At 36.3% G+C, this 19,911-nt stretch overlaps 1 protein-coding gene and 1 non-coding gene across 2 annotated transcripts; both read right to left on the reverse strand.

Moving 5' to 3' along the window:
• Positions 1-3,827: 3,827 nt before the first annotated feature.
• Positions 3,828-4,584, reverse strand: LOC120077193 (glycine-rich protein 23-like). Its single transcript, XM_039031096.1, has 4 exons — positions 4,559-4,584; positions 4,428-4,509; positions 4,078-4,266; positions 3,828-4,001 (listed from the first exon to the last, which is right to left on the reverse strand). Exons 1-4 carry the CDS (start codon positions 4,582-4,584, stop codon positions 3,828-3,830), a joined length of 471 nt encoding a protein of 156 aa, XP_038887024.1.
• A 13,995-nt stretch (positions 4,585-18,579) lies between these two features.
• Positions 18,580-18,686, reverse strand: LOC120078917. Its single transcript, XR_005482191.1, has one exon. It is a non-coding gene; the product is annotated as a small nucleolar RNA R71 (small nucleolar RNA).
• Positions 18,687-19,911: the final 1,225 nt, after the last annotated feature.

Consider the following 19,911-nt stretch of genomic DNA (forward strand, 5'->3'; position numbering starts at 1 on the left):
TACATAGTATTTACTTTTGCATGATTTTAATAATTTAGCCATTATAAGGTATATGTGTGAAGTCTGATACATAATTTAACTATAACAATGTGTGATGAATAATTTAGTTATTGCAAGGTATGGGCGTAGAGTTTAAGTTATTTTTAATATAAAAGGTGTGACAAAATATGAAAAGATTCTAGATATTACGAGGTATTTGCATGTTACGTACCAATCAAGATTTCAGTTACTTTAAATACGTGTGACAACATATGACGAAATTTTAACTGTTTATAAGTAGAATGTATTTGTGGGACTCATCAGACTTAGTTTGATAGTTGTTTTGAATACGATGTATTTGTTTATTTCATGTCTAAATTTTCAATTTTCAATTATAATTTTTGTTAATTAACTAATTTATTGATGAAAAGTAACCAGCATAACTTTTATAGTTTTCAACCATTATTTTAAATTATGTTTTTCGGATTTTTGTAGCTCTAAATTATTTTCGTTATGATATTATTTTTTATAATTAAAGTTAGTTTTAATATGCTATTTTATTTAATTTTATTTAATTATTTACTTCATAATAAATGTATATTCAAATTTTAAATTGATGAGATTTTGGGTGATTGAGTTCCTTAGATTCTGTTTTAGGTAGCTAGATTTTTCTTTAAAATATACCATAATCTTAGGAATTTGGTAGTAGGGATATTTTGTCTATTATTAAATTTTAAATAGTATTAGAATTAGTCGTTTGGCCATTTTCAAAAAAAAAAAAACTTATTTGACCATTTTTCTAAAACACGATTTTATTTCGATCATTTGTCCAATCGTCAAGTTGTACCCCATGTTCAAGTAATTTCCCATGTCTTTTGTAAATGAAAAAAAGTTCAATGGATTAGCTATGGAATTAAATGAAAAAACAATAAAGCTAAGTGCTCTATTCTTTATAATGCTCAATCTCTAGGAATCAGCTAATAGGCCAACAGTTTGTAGGTCAATACGAACAGTCGCTTTTATCTAATTGGGGGGAGCAGTGGGGTAGTCTATAGGATCAGTGTATGCCTGGCTTTGGAATGCCATGGAGAATCCAAACCTCTCGTTGGCCAAACCCTTAATAGTTTAATAAAATTTCATTCTGTAGTCCTAACCTCTCGAAAGTCCATTCTTTTCGCAACTCCATCCCATGCCTTTTCTAAGACTGTTGCATGATAATATCCCAGTTTATTTCACTCGATGATTTAGCACTACTACCAACTTCTTTCTTTCCCTCACGGCAACAATCCCACAGTACGATTCAGTAGGTAACCACAGTTTCAAATGGACTAGCTATGTCATTCTATTTCTCTTAATAAAGATCAACATAAATGTATAGTTGGGAATGTGATTTATGTCCCACATCGATTAAATAAGGGGATGATCATGGGTTTATTAAGAAGAACGGAGAGCTTTTGCATGAAATCAAAAGCAAATCCACAAGGCTTATGCCTAAAGTGGACAATAATTGAGATATCTAGCCCACGTTGGAGAAATCAGTGAACTCTCATTTCCCGTTCTCGTTGAATGAATTTGAAAAGTGACGGTATATATATCGAAAGTCGTGTCTCTTAAGCTTCTCACTTTCAACTCACTATTATCCTCAGATGGTTCTCCTGTAGTCGTTTCTCTGAACTTGAGAGGTTAAATCTTTGTTTATCATTTTCGTATTCTTATTTCATTGTTTTGCATGTGCTACTTTGGATTAGGGTTTCTATGCATTCAGTGCTTTCATTTGGTTAGTTGTTATGGTTAGGGTTTAGGTTTAGGAGTTCAACTGTGGGGATGTTATCTGATAGATATAGGTATTTTAGGGAGAGGATATTGAGAACTGAGAATGCGAAATCGAGCATGAGAATCGTTTGAGAGAAATGTTAGAGAAAATTGAGCAACAGAATCGAGCAGGAGAATCATTTGAGAGAATCGAGCAGGAGAATTGTTTGAGAGAATCGAGCAGGAGAATCGTTTGAGAGAATCGAGCAGAAGAATCATCTGAGAGAACCAAGCACTAAGATCGACTATAGGGATTGATACCAAGTAAGAGAATCGAGCACTAGGATCGAGCATGGGGACCGAAACTGAGTAAGAGAATCGAGAAAATTACATTGAGCTTTCTCTTAGCTAGCTATGTTAATTTTATTTTCCTATTATCTAAATTTGTTGTTTACTTGTAATATTTGATGGCTAGGTTTAAGATTGAAGTTGAAGACCAATTTTTCGGCCAAGCTACAAGCTTATCATCTCATATTGGAGTTGTCAACCAAACAATCAAAGAGAAGCTTACTGATATGCAGCTTCACTTGTTTAGGAGGCAATATTTGGAAGGTTCGTGGATATGGATATAGTCTTCAACAACCTGCTAGTCCACCATATTCTATTGAGGGAGGTGGATGAGAATAGGGGTGATGAGTCCATGAGTTTTAAATTGAATGGACACGTTGTTAATTTTTCGAAGGATGAATTTCTATTGGTTACAGGATTGTGGTGATCACTTGTGTAAGTTTAGGAGAATGATGAAGTGGCAGAGTAATTGTGGATAAAGTACTTCTGCAATCTACAAGCAAGGAGATCCATCTGACTACTTTGAAAAGCTCTATACGGCGATACAGTTTGTAAACAACCTAGATGCGGGGAAGGTCAGCCTTGTATATATGTTTGAGATGGGTTTTTCAGGAAAGGAAAATAAGAAGGGTGGCATTAAAAGTCCTTGCTCGATAGGGTGCAAAACTAGAAATACTTCAACAGTCGGGGTTGGAGGACGATTTTATGGGAGAGGACCATTGGTGGCCTTCAGAGAGCCTTGAGGGACAAGGCTAGTGCATACAAGCATAAGGCACTGTTGAATAAGAATTATATGTTCAAGTATAATATTCATGTCTTTCCTCACACGTTCCAGGTAACTAAAAAGCTTATGTTACATACATGATCTATAACATTGTGTTGACTTATAATAATAAGTAAAATTCTCTATTAGGTGTGGGCATACGAGACAATATCCACAATAGCTGGGACAGTTGCAATTCAGCTCAGCGATAGTGTTGTGCCCAACTCCTACATTGGGCGTGTTCATACTCATTGCCGAACAGAAAGATGTATTCAATTCTTCTATTAGGAGTAACCAACAACTCTTCTAATAACTATCTATTTTATTATTATATTGTATTACTTTGCTCAATAAGTTAGTGCATAATGCAGACAATTATCACCATAATTCTTCACATATCCGATGATGAGATACGATATAGAGATACATGAGTGGAGGACAGGGTTATGTATGTGGAGCTTTCAGAAGAGGAAAGAATGTCGCTCGAGTCAGATTCAAGCCTTCCCAATCCTGATCATATGGATGATGAGGATCAGAATCATTTGGATGGTGATACTATTGAGCAAGATACACATAATCTGGATGTGTTAGAGACAGAAGAACCTCATTCGATCGATGTCGAGGATCATGAGTTAGACCCCAGTTCATTAATGAGAAGAATAATGATACAATCTATTGAGCATTATGAGGTAGACCCCAACCTATCACTAGAAGAACGAGTTGCTAGAATCGAGACTACCTCGGAGGAGATGAAGTCCGACATACGCGATGTGGAATTGCATTTACAAACCCTTGTTCATCTTCTACGATCATTCTGTCAGGTATGTATACAATATTTTTCATCAACTGATTAACCTACTGGGTTATGTTGTTCAATTATTTCAATTAACTGATTAACACAAATTTTGTGTAGGATCGATCCTTCACTATCACCACCACCACTACCACTACCCCTACCTCCACCATAGACCCCAACACCTGTCTCTTATACACATCTAGATGTGTATAAGAGACAGCCACTACCCCTACCTCCACCATAGACCCCAACACCACCACCACCACTACCCATACCCTCACCATTAACCCCGACACCACCACCACTATCACTACCCCTAGCCCCATCATGGACCCCGACACCACTACCACCACTACCCATACCCTGCCATTAACCTCGACATCACCACCACTACTACCCATACCCCCGACCCTAACACCACTACCACCACTACCCCTACCTCGCTATTGACCTCAACACAACCACCACCGCCATTATCCCTACCCCCACCAATGACCTCAACACCACCACTACCACTACCACCATCGAGCTCGACACCACTACCGTCATCGAGCCCGACACCACTACCATTACAACCGCCATCGACCCCATCGTTACCACTGCTATCGACCCTGAAACCACCATTGACCTAACATCACCACAACTTCCATAGAGCTAACTCCTATCTCCATCATCGACCCGAAGGTGGAGATGCTTCCGAGCACTTCTACGAAGACAAAGCTGATAATAAAATGAACTAACAATAAAGGACACAGGTGCACAGAGAGAGAGAGAAAATAAACCATATACCCCTCTCGCAGATGTCAAAAAGCTGCAATTGACGAGAAAAGAATCCAAATCACGTCCACAGGTAGACAGAATGTTGTACGATCTGAAACATCCAACACCAGAGGATGTGTTCAAGTCTTTTATGGATTTACTTGTTGTTGACAATGCTAAGTTGCATGTACTAGGGAGATGGCCCTTGTTCCAGACGATTTGTAGTGCTCGACAAGTGTTTCTTGAACTAATCACAGATAATGAGTGGGTCGAATGAAACATGAGTAATATATATTCCATATACCTAATTTTTTTAAATTATTGTACTAAAAAATGTCATTTGGGATTGCAGATACTCGAGACCATACTACAGTTTCTGTACAGGAAGTTCAGATCGCGATCAGAGATATGTATACATAGATTCACCATTTTTCCATCTGCATACACCGTACGTATAATCTAACTATCACACGATGTGTTTGTATATGAATACTATTTTTATAACATTTTATCATGCATACAGGATCACCTAAACTTTTACACCAGTGATAGTTTGTACAAAGCTATATTTAAGAAGAGTTCGGTGGGAGCAGCTGAGGTATGAGCACATGGGGGAGTCGTTGATGGACATGGTGTTAGGTAAAACTGAAGGATCACTTGCATGGCCAGATGCCAAATTTGTATACATGACGTCCAATTTTTGCGAACACAGGCTACTAGTGGTGATAGACGTGAACATCGGATAGATAATACTGTACGACTCACTACCATTATACATATCACAGGTCGATCTTCAACTTGTCCTTACGCCAATGACCCACACATTTCCATCCCTGTGTAATTATTGCGAGCTTTTTAAAAAGAAACCTAGTTTACGACCTAGTCCATGGATGATGTATCAAGCAAACACTAGACACATCTAAGGAAAAGGTATGTCATCTTCTGTCTGAATTTCTTTAGGTATTTATTCACGAGGACCTCGACCAAAGACTCACTTGTACAATTGAAGATTGCAAACTTTCGACTCCAATATGGATGACAGTTGTGGGCTGATAGATTCTTTTTTTAGTCCCTTGTATAATGTAATGTGATGTCCCTTGAATAATTTATCTCTCTTATCCTACCATACACATATAATCACATGTAATATAATTATCACAATATTATCTATTTGAAATCAAATATTAATGTTTTTGTCATTTTGAAGAAAAAGATAAAACAGAAGGAAAATAACCTTTAAGAATATAATATCCAAATTTTGCATTTAAAAAGAGTCGATGCAACTTATTGATTTGCAAAAAAAAGTCCATGATCGGGATCGAGTGTCACAATTTAGAATCGGGAACGAGCGCAATCATCTAGGATCGGGAATGTGTAAGATCATCGAGGATCGGGAACGAGCACAATTTTCTTGAATTGGGAATAAGAAACACCATCAAGGATCATGAACGAGTACCTCCATCAAGGACAAGGGACAAGTAACTCCATCGAGGAACAAAAACGAGAAACATTGGAGAGGGATTGAGAATATTATAAAAGAAAAATAATTCGCATAACTCACATATTTTATTTTTTTTCCCCTAAGTAAATAAATAATTCATTGAGTATTAGCATGTTTGTTACTACATTCCGATTCATGATAATTAATGGTTTATTACAAGTTTTTCGGTTATGCCTCATGCCACACCCGACGGCGCCAACCCTAACAACCCTTTTTTGTGGAAGAATCTTAATCTCTAAATAGTATGTTGGTTTCTTCCATTCAGACACATGGCCAAGCGAAGTTATTGATTCTAAGTATGTATGTGTAAGAGACTCAACACTATAAAGTCGGCTACAAAGAGTGAATGGGTTGATGTTTCGCTCTCTAACTGCAGTAATAGCATGCAAACATGGAATTTTTAGAAATCAAAATGTTTGCAGCTACATTCCAATGTGTTGAGACCAACAAGACCATCCAACCTACTGTCCTTCACATGGAACTGATAACAATCATATGGATTGACCTTGTATCGTCTCGCTTTTTCACACTCAAGTGACATTATCTTCTCCACATAATTTGAGTGTGTCGATGTACTAGCCGAGCAGTGGTTTCATCAATCATAAAACCCATCTTGGATAAATCCCCTAATGAATTCAAGCAAAGAAACAATCAGCAACTTCCTTCCTTCGACAGTAAACATTCGGCGGCATTGCTAGTCATGTTATCGAATCGACTCCCACATTGATAACACTGACTCCATCATTCAATGCCAACTTTTTCCAAATATCGTCCAGGCCTACCATCTTTGTAGTCCATTATTTGGTCACAATATCTTTTGAGGTCAAACTCACAGAAGGCTCTAGCCGCTTTATCAAATAAATTACACACCGCTGCATCTTTGAAATTCATCTTGACATTCCTCTTGAGATGCAAAGTACAAAATTCGTGAAATGTTTTTAGGAATACAACATCAACAGCAAGGTTATAGTAGGGTGATGATCTAAAACGAATACCAAATCAGGACAATCTCCAATTGCAATTTTCAAGTTTGTCATAAACCACTTCCACGACTAGTTAGTCTCATTATCTACAACTGCATAAGTATTTGGATCGAAAATCGATATCGTTAATAAGACTCCAAACCAAAACAAAAATATTTTGTAAATCACCGAAACATACTTTTTATACCAACAAGGAATATTTTGTAATATTTTGTAAATCATAAACTAATTTTGTAAATCAGGAATTAATCTTATCATAGGCTAAATTCAACTATGAAAAGCAGTAAAAACTGGATTTTGGTTTAAGAAATGGAAAACATGAAAGAAATTAAATCACAAAGAATAAATGTAAACTAGGATTAGTCTATCGAGTTTCTAGAGCCATTCAATGCAATTTCTATCCTCGGCTTTTGTAACTTAAACATGCAATTGATTCATGTATGCATAACAACTCGCTCGATGCGATCTAACTAGCCTCTACAAAGGCAGACGACTAGCAAATATCGAAACTAGGGAGCGTCCTAAGCATCAATCAAGGTCGAAAAGACCATACCCCAATCTACATGTTTCTAAATCCTATTGGGTTCGATAGTGTCCATATAGAACTAAAAAACACATACATTATGTTCAAGGATTCTATTGTGTCGATTAATTGTCAAGAAAGTCATATTCCATTAACCAAATTATCTTCAAAACTAGCAATTCATGCATCCCAGGACTAGCCATCAAATGCATAATTAACTAATGCTACTTGGTTGATTTTAGCTAGACATTCAGGTAAGAACGTGATGTAACTAAAAGTCGATTAGCCATGCACCATTGTGCATGAACAGTCAACCTCACAATCATCCTTTTAGAAATTGTAATGGATTTGAAGAAGACACAAATTCAGCATGCAATTTATTTAAGAACGCAGAAAACTCAAGAAATTAGGAAAGAATTAAAGCTCCAAAAACTAGATAGAAAATCATTACCTTGAGCAATCCATAAACAAATCGAAGAGGAAGATCCAACACATCGTTTACAATCAAAAGAAAATAGAAATCTAACCTAAAGGCACAAAATAGATAAAGGAAGAGAAAAAACTAGCAGCCACTCCTCGGCCTCCATTAGATTTTACATCCCCCTTTCACCTAAAATCGAAGAGAGTATATATAAAAATGAGTCAGAGCATTGCAATGCTGAGGACAGCATTGCAATGCTGTTACGCGAATGGCCTCGAGCGTTGAGTTAGAGGCACAACACTACTGTGATGCTTGGTTGTGCGAGAGGCGTGCGCGCAGATGCTGGGAATTCCATCAAAACTCATAACATTGCAACATTAGGAACAGCGTTGCAACGCTAGCCCGTATCCGTAGCTACTTCCTTTCAACGTTGGGCTAGCGTTCAGTTAAGTAATTGATGAGCATTGCAATGCTCATCTCAGGGGCAGTTTGGTCATTTGTTCTCCTTTGAAGCTCAGATGCTCAATTTGCCTCCAAATTGCTTTGAATTAACCCCGTTTGGCTCCAAATGGCCAATTCCACCTCTTGATTTGCTTGGCACCTACAAAATAGGATATTTAACATGTAAAATCTACTAACGAGCTTAAATTAAGCTAGGAATTATAGCTCTTTTTTAGAGCTATCAAACACCCCCCAACTTAATTCTTGCTCGTCTCGAGCAAGGTAGAAACACACATGCAAACAAAAAATTATTCAAAAATATTAGGCTTGCTCCAAAATTATGCTTAGTTACTACTCTAGTCTTGACAGTAAAAAAGGATGAAATCTGCAATCAATAATGAAATTCAATTACAATCAATCAATAAAGCACATTTTTAAGAATGATTCTAAATCTATTCATGCATGAGTGAGCCTAAAGTCTTGTTAGTTAAGCTTGCACGACCCGAAAAGTTTTTATAAGGTCCTCAATCTGTTTTCTCCCTACTCTGGCTCGATTATCAACCTCGAACATACCAAACTTGTAAACAAAAGGTAACACTAAGACAAGGGTGTCTAAACTCAAGCACACAAATTTTAAAAGGTATTTCTTTTACCTAGAAGGCTAGCTTTCACACTTAACTTCAGGAACCTAACCACTCTTTTCTCGTAGGGCCCTAACTAGACACACTGAGGTAGCTCTTTTCACCTCTATCCATGCACACACACATTACTTTTTTGTAGGCAAGCTAGCTTTTGCCTCATTTTTTATGTTTTTTTTTTTCTTTTATTTTTCCAAGCAACTAATTTTCTTTTCATATCTATATTATTTTTATTCACACTAGGCTCTTTTTTATCCACTTTGTCTAGTTTTGCTCTAAAACAAGTAAGGTTACTCCTAAGTCAAATGTGACCTTTCGAGGTGACAATAGAAATACAAACCTGATAATACAATTCTAAGCATGAAAGACTTTAATTTTGCAAAAACAATGACTTAAAGATGCATGAGAGATGAGAAAAAATTTTCAAATTGGGCTAAGTTAAAATGATACATTGTCCTTAATGTATCCCTAAATAAAGCTCTAAAATAAAAAGGTACAAGAGAACATAAAACGTCCCCTAAAACCTTTCTTGTGCACAGGGTAATGGTTGGGTTACCGCTCTCTTCAATTTGGCCTTCTTTCTTTTTAGGACCAAGGAGAGAAACCTTAAAAAAAAAAAAAAAAAAAAAAAAAAAAAAAAAAAAAAAATAAAAGAAAGCAAGTAAAATTTTACACATGGTTGAAAGAAAAGACTCAACAACTAACTCTAGATAAAGACTTTGACTCAACTGACTCGCAAGGAAAAAATGAGCAATATTAAAAAAATGTAAGAAATGTCAGGCGAAAGAACAGATCGAGGCTTGAAAGTTTCTAACTCTTTTACCTGAGACCCTTCGAGATGAAGCACGGGCTCACACTTTACCTCACTGATTTGTTCCTGGCATGGCGTGCGATAGACATCATCATCACTATCGAAAGGGTAAAATTCCTCCACGAAATCAACCTCAGTAGTATAAACGTTGTGAAGCTCTAGACAATTCACTGGAGCTATTAGAAAGTTCCCTGACCAAATCTTCTAAAGACATACCTGAATTGGCAGAAGAAACATATATAGATTTCAACCTTGGGTTAGGCATCTCAAAAGGGAATAGTAATCGCGCTCAGGACCATGCAAAACCTGTAATTTCCTAATAACCAAATCTTGAATAAGAGATGTTAGTTGTGAAACTTGATTTTTTAGCTCATTAAATTCTCTTACCTCTTGTTCTCTTCATTCAGCTTCTTGCTTCGCATGAAGCATATAGTAGATGTTCAAATCGTCTGACATGAGAAAACAAGTAGACATAAAAGAAAGAAAAATATTTTGGGGATTTTTAAAGTTTACAAGTCAAATCCAACTAAAAGAGATTAATTGATTTTCCTTCTCGACAACGGCGTCATTTGTTCGGATGAAAATCGATGTTGTTAATTCGACTCCAAATTGAAACAAAAATATTTTCTGTAAATCACCAATACTTCTTATACTAACAAGTAGCATAAGTGGCAAGTATAGGGTCGAACCATAGGGAAGTCAAGAATTATTCTTCTCTTAGGCTAAATTCAACTATGAAAAGCAGTAAAAAATGGGTTTTGGTTTTGAAAAGAAATGGAAAACATGCAAGAATTTGAATTGCCAAGGATAAATGTAAACTAGGATTAATATATCTAATTTCTAGAGCCATTCAATGCAATTTCTATCCTCGACTTCTGTAACTTAAACATGCAACTGATTCATGGTGCACAACAACACACTCGATGCGATCTAACTAGCCTCTACAAAGGTGGACGACTAGCAAAATCGAACCTAAAGAGTGTCCTAGGCATCAATTAAGGTCAGAAAGATCATACCTCAACTAATCTACATGTTTCTAAATCCTATTGGGTTTGATAGTTTCCATATAGAATTAAAAAGCACATGCATTATGATCAAGGATTCTATTGTGTCGATTAATTGTCAAGAAAGTCATATTTAAAAGAGACTTGATTTCAGTTTCATGCTTGTTAGAACACTCTTTTAATGTACCTTTTATTTGGAATAAAGTGTTTGTCTCAAAAAATAGTATTGATATTTGTTCTACAACAAACGAAAGTAAAATATATGTACTAAGGTCGTTAGTATCTAAAATGTTCCATAATATCGAAATGTTCAAAACTACAACCACTAAAACTAAGAAAATAAAATTTTCTCCTAAAGATAATGCTCATCTTTGGAATCTAAAACTAGGTCACGTTGATCTCAGTAAGATTGAGAGGTTGGTTAAGAATAGAATTCTAAACGAGCTAAAAGAAAATTTTTTTACTTGTATGTGAATTTTGTTTAAAAGGAAAAATGAAAAAACGACCTTTTATTGGAAAAGGTTATAGACCCAAAGAACCCTTGGAGCTTATACATTCATATCTCTGTGGTCCAATGAGTGTAATAGCTATTTTTTCACTTTTACCAATGATTATTCAAGATATAGGTATGTTTATTTAATGCAACATAAGTCTAACACACTTGAAAGTTCAAGGAGTATAAGGCTGAAGTTGAAAATTTATTAGGTAAAAAGATTAAAGCACTTCGATCAGATCTAGGTAAAAAGTACATGGATATTGAATTCCAAAACTATATGATAGAACATGGAATCACATCTCAACTATCAACACCTAATACATCTTAACAAAACAGTGTATCAGAAAGGAGAAATAGAACCCTGTTGGACATGGTTCGCTCTATGATGAGTTATGCTTTTCTACCTATCTCGTTCTGGGGTTATGCAGTGGAGACTGCAGCTTATCTTTAAACTAGGCCATCAAAGAGTGTTACTGAAACACCTTTTGAATTATGGAGAGATCATAAAAGTAGTTTACGACATCTCAGGATTTGGAGATATCCAGCACATATGCATGTGGCAAATCTAAAGAAATTGGAATCACGTTCAAGATTATGCCTATTTGTAGGTTATTCTAAAGAAACGATAGGTGGTATGTTCTTCGATCCAAAAGAAAACAAAGTATTTGTATCAACAAATCTACTTTCCTAGAAGAAAACCATATTAGAGAATATAAGCCAAGGAGCCAAATCGTATTAAATGAAAATTTCAGAGAAACTACTGAAACTTTAACAAGAGTTGTTGAAGAGACGAGCACTTCAACAAAAGTTGTTGATATTGCTTCATCTAGCCAAACACATCCTTCTCAAGTATTGAGAGAGCCTCAACATAGTGGGAGGATTGTAACCCAACCTATTTTCTATTTGGGTTTAACATAAACTCAAACCATCATATTAGATAATAAGATCGATGATTCATCGTCTTATAAGAAGACAATGTTTGATGTTGACAAAGATGAATGAATCAAAGCCATGGATCAAGAAATGGAGTCTATACACTCAAATTCTATCTGGGAACTTATATATCAACCTGATGGAGTTAAATCCATACGTTGCAAATAGATCTACAAGAGGAAACTAGGTGTAAATGGAAAGGTACAAACCTTTAAGGCTAGACTAGTAGCAAAGGGTTATACCTAGGTTGAAGGAATGGACTATGAAGAAATTTTCTCATCTGTTGCTATGATTAAATCTATCCAGATTCTTTTATCTATTGCCACATATTATGACTATAAGATATGGTAAATAGATGTCAAGATTGCTTTTTTGAATGGTAAGCTTAATGAAACAATCTACATGACCCAACCAGAGGGATTCGTTGAACAAGGTCAATAGCAAAAGATGTGCAAGCTTAATCGGTTCATTTTTGGATTGAAACAAGCATCGTGATCTTGGAATATAAGGTTTGATGCTGCAATCAAATCTTATGGCTTTGTTCAAAATGTTGATGAGCCTTGTGTTTACAAGAAGATCATCAATAGTTCAGTAGCTTTTCTTGTATTGAATGTGGATGATATCCTACTCATTAGAAATGATGTAGGTTATCTAACTACCATTAAAGATTGGCTAGTTGCTCAATTTCAAAAGAAAGATTTTGGTGAAGCAAAATTTGTTCTACGGATCCAAATTATAAGGGATCGAAAAAACAAATCACTAACCTTGTCTCAGACATCCTTTATTTACAAAGTGCTTGTTAGATATTCGATGCAAAATTCCAAGAACAATTTGTTATCTTTCAGGCATGGAATTATCTTTGTCTAAGGAATAGTGTCCTAAGGTACCTCAATGAGACAAATTCCCTAAGCATCTGCAATGGGTAGACTTATATATTCCATGTTGTATAGTAGACCCAACATCTGCCATGTAGTGGGACTAGTTAGTAAATATCAATCCAATCCAGGATTTGATCACTGAACAGTAGTTAAAGTTATTCTCAAGTATCTTAGAAGAACGAGAAACTATATGCTTGTATATGGTGCTAAGGATTTGATCCTTATAGGATACACTGATTTTGATTTTCAGATTGCTAAGGATTAAAGGAAATCCACATCAGGATTAGTGTTCACTCTGAATGGAGGAGCTATAGTATGGCGCAGCATTAAGCAAGGTTGTATTGTGGATTCCACCATGGAGGTTGAGTATATAGTTGCTTGTGAAGCTGCTAAGGAAGTCATCTAGCTTAGAAACTTTCTCACAGATTTGGAAGTTTTTCCAAATATGTCCTTGCCCATCACACTTTATTGTAACAGTGGTGTTGTGGCAAACTCCAAGGAGCCTCGTAGCCACAAACATGGAAAGCATATAGAGCGCAAGTATCATCTTATTAGAGAGATTATGCAACGAGAAGATATGATCATCATAAAGATTGCCTCAGAGCATAATATTGCTATCTATTTACAAAGGCTCTCATGGCTAAAGCTTTTTAGGGTCACCTAGAAGGTCTAGGTCTACGAGATATGAGTCACCTAAGCTAGGTTAAGTGGGAGATCTTATTGGATATATTGTATACCCTAGTTTATTGTATTGTATATTGATACTTTACCTTATATTGTACATTGATACTTTACTTTTACACTCATCTTTTATTGTATTTTGATACATTTCACTAGTTTTGGACAAGTGGGAGATTGTTGGGATTGATGTCCTAAACCTAGTGTATCTCGTGGTTTGTAATTTTGTTAACACAAATTATTTATCTAATAAAATCAGAGGTATTTTATTTGACATTTAGACAGTATTGATTCAATCCAATAAACTAAGATCCAATATTATATGATTTCACTTGAATGGTATGTGGTTGACATACAAGTGGTTTATGTTCAAGTAATAACCTAAAAGGTCTACAGTAAATGGATAAAGGTTGGGTGCCTTATCCTGGTAACACTGCGGATACGGCCGACTTTGTAATTATTACATGAGATGGAAGTGTTACAAAAAAATATGAACCATATTATTCATGTAAAGACATGTGAGTTGGGATATCCTATATAAAGAAGTTTATACATAGACCAGACCATGAAATAATTAGTTTCTCTTTATAACACCATTACTTGAAGAAACTAATATTTCACTAGGATGACCAGAAGAGACTTGACCTTAATCCTAAGTGAGTTGTGAACTCTTATTTATGACAAAAATCCTTTGATCTATAAGGGTGAGAATGGTCATGATAGCTGACTCAATAAGCTTACCATTTTGGGGATTTGTCTGATTAGGGAGCTGGGAACACAACTACACAAGATAGAATTCACTCCTTCCCATTGCTTGGGAAAGTAGATAAATTGCTCCCTTAATAGATGGTTCCGGGTCTTGAATAATAAGGCCTCAACCTCTCCTAGCCCAAGAGATGTTAGTTTATAGTTGGACTATAAATTGTTTGTTCATTTGATGAATCAGTGGTACTTAAGAAGTTAGATATAACTGCAAGGGTAAAACAGTATTTTGATCTAGTTGTAGTTATGAGCATTTGTGAAGGGTCATCGCTCTGTTAATTGGTTATATCCATGGACACAGAAATATATCTACAATGCGAAGAGTGCAGCTATCGGTCTTTCATAAAGTGATTGGTAGCTAATGAATATTGATTAATTGGATTAAAGGAGTTTAATCAATTAATCTCATATCATTCGAGCTTCAAATCTGTAGGTTCAGGAGGTCCCCTTGTTAGCTCACTAAATAGTAGGAACGGGGAGTGTTTTAAATTTCAAATCAAATGAGGGAATTTTATATTAATGAGATTAATATATAATGGTTAATTATAGATATGATCTATAATCCAAATCATGTAAAAGAGATATATTTAAATTACATTTGTATGAATTGGATTCATAACGAGATGTATACATATAAATATGTGATACTTATATGTTAATAACTCCATATTAAATATGATTTAATATAGTTATTTAATGATTAATAAATGAATAATTAATTGATTAATATATAATGGAGATTGGAGGTTAGTATAAATATATGGTATTTATAATAATTAATTAAATGTATATTAAATAGAATTTAATATATGGTCATTTAATTAATGTGTCAATTAATTACACAGATGTTATTTAATTAATTAGCACTAAGAGTATAAAGGGAAATTCTTAGAGAATGGATTAACCCTCCTCCATATAAATATATCCTTATAGCCCATTTAGGGAAAGGGATTTTTATTACACAAAATTCTAGCCTCCAAGCCTCTAACTTCTCTCTAGAAATTCTCTACCATTTTCCTCCTCAAAATTTCTTGGACACCACTCTTCCAAGTTCTTTAGAATCCTAGAGAATAGCAAGGTAACTTTGTTGGTGGTGTTCTTCTTCTTCGAGAAGTTCAAGATTGTTGATAATGGTGAAAGAGGAAAGCTACGGGAATCAACAAATGTGAGTTTTGATTTCTCATCTTCTTTCTCTTTTCTAGCATGCTTATGATTTTGTTTGAATGTTTATCCTACAAATGCATGTTTTGTTTTATTGTTTTTGTTTCCATGAAAAACGAATATCTAATTGCAAAACGTTCACACGTTTTTGTAGGAATTCGATTCCAAATCCTGTATTGAAAGAGTTTAGATTTATAACTTTTTATGATAAAAAGTTTTGCCAGTAGTAAACGTGAGACTCGTCTTTTTACATGATTTCCTTTTTAAGTTAATGTATTTTCTACTAAATTTCTATGAACCCTGAGCCATAATTTCTCTATTTGAGTATGTTCCCTACTAAGACCAATGTGGTGAGTAGGTTGATGTGAGAATTAATGTGTAATTGTAGAGAAAATGGTGAAAAATTAGAAGAAAAGTTTGAGTTGAAAGCTTGACTCTTGGGTATAGCTTGAAAAAATTGGTTAAGTATAACCCATGCATTGAAGGCTAGAAAATTGGCTAAGTGTCGTGCCATACATTGGCCATGCTCATTTGAGAGGTTATTTGGGCATTGAAGGAAGCTAAGGTATGGCCAAGAGAAAGGCTATGCGTGGGAATGATAATAACGCATAGAAATGCACGTCATTACAGAGCAAATAAGTAAAACAATGAGGGAATGCGATGATAAAAATATACAAAATCATGTCCAAAAGTGTTAAACTGAGAATATTGCAATCGCATGCGCCCATCGCATAAAAGCAACTAATTTACTCATTTTGTGCAGGAAAAATGCATTGGTGCAAAGGAAATTGTGATCCAAGGAATTAGGCGTCCGCGCACATTAAAAGATTGCGATAGCCAAAGCATGCAATCGTATGCACTCATGAGAAGTTTCTCAAGAAGGTGGCCACATTAAGACGGCGCATCAAGGTGAAAGCATAATAAATCATGATGGAACGAGAAGCTGAGGACGGTCAAATCCGAATTTAGTTGACAAACCGTTAACGACACACTATAGCAAGTACATTCAAATTTTTGGTGACCATTAATCGGCGCATCAGAGCAGAAGATTTAATGGCCTCCCATCATTGCAATCATTAGAGAGAAAAACTTCTTCACCTTGAGCTTTATAAATACCGAAGACCACCATCGTTAAAGAAGTTTGCCATATAGAAGATAGATCAAATACAAAGTAGATAAGCCGTTAGTCTATAGTTATTCTTATACTTAGAAGGCGGAGGCGAGCAAAGAGAATTAGACGTCGAGAAGACAATCCTGAAAAGCTCGATAGACTGCCGAGAAATGCTATAAAAGGAGAGAGGGTCGACACTTGCAAAAGCAAAGATATTCTTCTGGGCAGCATTGAAGTGAAAAGACAGTGTAAAAGCCATGGGAAGCAAGACATTGGTACCGGGCTTCTTATCGCTACTTTCCATTGTTGTTTTGTATTCTGCATTTTATTTATAGAAAATGGAACTCTCATTTCAATCTCTCCACATTTTAATGAGTAGCTAAATTTTCGAATGGGTTGAGAAGTACTTAGCTAGCATGACCTAAGATCTTCACTTTATGCGATTATCTTGTCTTATGTATGCGTCATTCACCCTTTAGAGATACTTGAGAGAGTAATCTAAAGAAAGAATCTAGACCTGAGAGAGTCAAATTAGAATCTAGGCTTGAGAGAGTCAGATTAGAACCGCATAAGCAAGAGATAGAAACTTAGACATAAGTTCTGTTTGCTATTATGCATCGCATGCACCTTAGAAATAGGATATGATAGTATGCGGTCACCTTGTGTATGTGTGCATCATTCATCATCGCATAGACAAGAATAGAGGCTTAGACATAAGTCCTATCAACATTATCGTATACATCGCATGCGTCCTAAAAATAGGAACTATGGCATTTGCATTGAGAGATGACATGTTGTTGTGTGTGTGTAGCATGATCGCATAACTTGAATGCAATCTTAGGAAGTGTTAGCTAAATCCATTATTAACCCGTTCATCGCATACTCATTGTAATTCCCGATTTCATCAACTCTTTACTCGAATCCGTCGTATTGGATTTTTACTTAAACAAAACACCAACCAACTTATTTTTTTTTCCACCGCAAAGTAATCAACTTTACTATCACATAGTAACTCAATAGTCCCTGTGTTCAACCCTTGACTTACCAGGAAACCTAGTGAAATTTATACTTGGATTTTACTAGGAAAACTTGCATGTGCAACGCATAACTCATCGCCACAAATATACACCATAATCGCATCACATTTACAAAGCATCAAGTTTTTGGTACCGTTGTCGGGGATTACAGCAGTACATATTGCGCTAACGGTAACTTTTTTATTTTCTTTGTAGCTTTCAACCTCTATTCATTGCCATTCCTTTCGTAAAGAAAGAAGCGGGTGTCGTATGAGTGAAGGACACGGTTCTGAGCCCAACTACGACCCAGAGATTGAAAGAATGTTCCGAAGAAGACGAAAAAACAACCACCGACAACAACAAGAGAGAAATCCCAACATAGCGGAACAACTGGAAGACAGAGTAGCAAATGCGAACAATATCATGGAAAACCCTATTCTCCTGGCGAACGACTGCAATAGATCCATCCGGGACTATGCGTCGCCCAACCTCTATGATTTCTCCCTAGGAATCATAAGGCCCACTCTGGACGGATCGAGGTTTGAGATGAAGCCGGTTATGTTACAGATGATTCAGATAGCTGGATAGTTTGGTGGAAGACGTGGCGAGGATCCGCACGCCCATCTCTGGAGCTTCATCGAAATCTACAATACTTTTGTGTTCCCAAACATCTTAGTTGAAGAAGATCGACTAACGTTGTTCCCATTTTCGCTATGCGATCAAGTAAGGAAATGGGCTTATTCTCTCGAACCAGGGGAGATAACGTCGTGGGAACAAGTAGTAGAGAAGTTCATGATGAAATACTTTCCCCCTACCAAGAACGCAAGAAGAAGGAAGTTGATTACAAATTTTGAACAGGAAATTGACGAATCGCTCAGCGATGCCTGGGCGAGATTTAAGAGACTGGTGTGAGATTGTCCACATAATGGCTTACCTGACTGTCTCCAGATGGAGATTTATCACGGTTTGAACCCTGCATCATAGACAGCTGCCAATGCGGTAGCAGCTGGAGGTCTGCTTGACAAAACGTATGATGAGGCTAAAAATATTCTTGATCGCATATCAAAGAATCACGAAGATTGGAGGGAAAGTGATCAACGACTTAAAATTCAAGAAGGTGACGTAAACAATGGGGCCATCGCATCCCTACAAAATCAAATGAATGCGATGATGAATCTAATATAGAGCATCGCAATCAATAGCCTGGGAACACAAAGAGGGCAAGTCAACGCAATTGATCAGACAAGCACAAGTTATGCCTCTTGTGTAGAAGCACATCCGATGGAAGAATGTCAAAGGAACCCGCAATCTGTATACTTCGTAAAGAAAAATCCTTTCTCTAGCACTTATAACCTCGGGTGGAGAAAGCACCCCAATTTTGCATGGAAAAATAATCAACAGAGATATCAACCGATGGCGCAAAAAGAAGGGCCGCAAGAATTTTTCCCCCGAACAAACGGTCAATCGCAAAATCAAGCTAGCAGCTCGTAAGCGCCGCCATCTTTTTCCCTAGAGAGCTTATTAAAGCAGTACATAGAAAAGAACGAGACGGTGCTCCAGAATCAGGTGACTTCAATATGCAATCTCAAAATCCAAATAGGACAGATTGCGGGCGAGCTGAAAAATAGACCACAAGGGGCGTTGCTGAGTTCAACTGAGCTCCCTCGCAACCCAGAGAACACAGGAAATGAGCAATGTCAAGTCGTGACTTTACGAAGTGGAAAGACAATAGGGGAAGAGAAGACAGAGATAAGTAGGACTACTCCAGTTGCGATGGAATCCAAGACCCCGTTGACACAGGACGAACCAGAAGAAAATGAGACGATGGAACCGAAAGTTGCGTCCACTTCTAAGCCTACGGAACAGGGAACCGTGAAGGTACAGCTACCACCATTCCCACAAAGACTTGAGAAGAAGCAAAATGATGAAGTGCAGTATCATCGCTTCATGGATATGTTAAAATAGTTACATAACAACATCCCTTTCATAGAAGCGATTGAATAAATGCCAAAATATGCTATGTTTTTTAAGGACATGGTGACAAAGAAAAAGAGCACAGGAAAGTTTGCAATGATGGTATTAACGCAAAAGTCAAACACCATAATTCCACCGAAGATGTCGACCCCGTAAGTTTCACAATACCCTGCTCAATTGACG

The sequence above is a fragment of the Benincasa hispida genome, chromosome 5 (assembly GCF_009727055.1).
Source record: "Benincasa hispida cultivar B227 chromosome 5, ASM972705v1, whole genome shotgun sequence".
Classification (NCBI taxonomy): domain Eukaryota; kingdom Viridiplantae; phylum Streptophyta; class Magnoliopsida; order Cucurbitales; family Cucurbitaceae; genus Benincasa; species Benincasa hispida.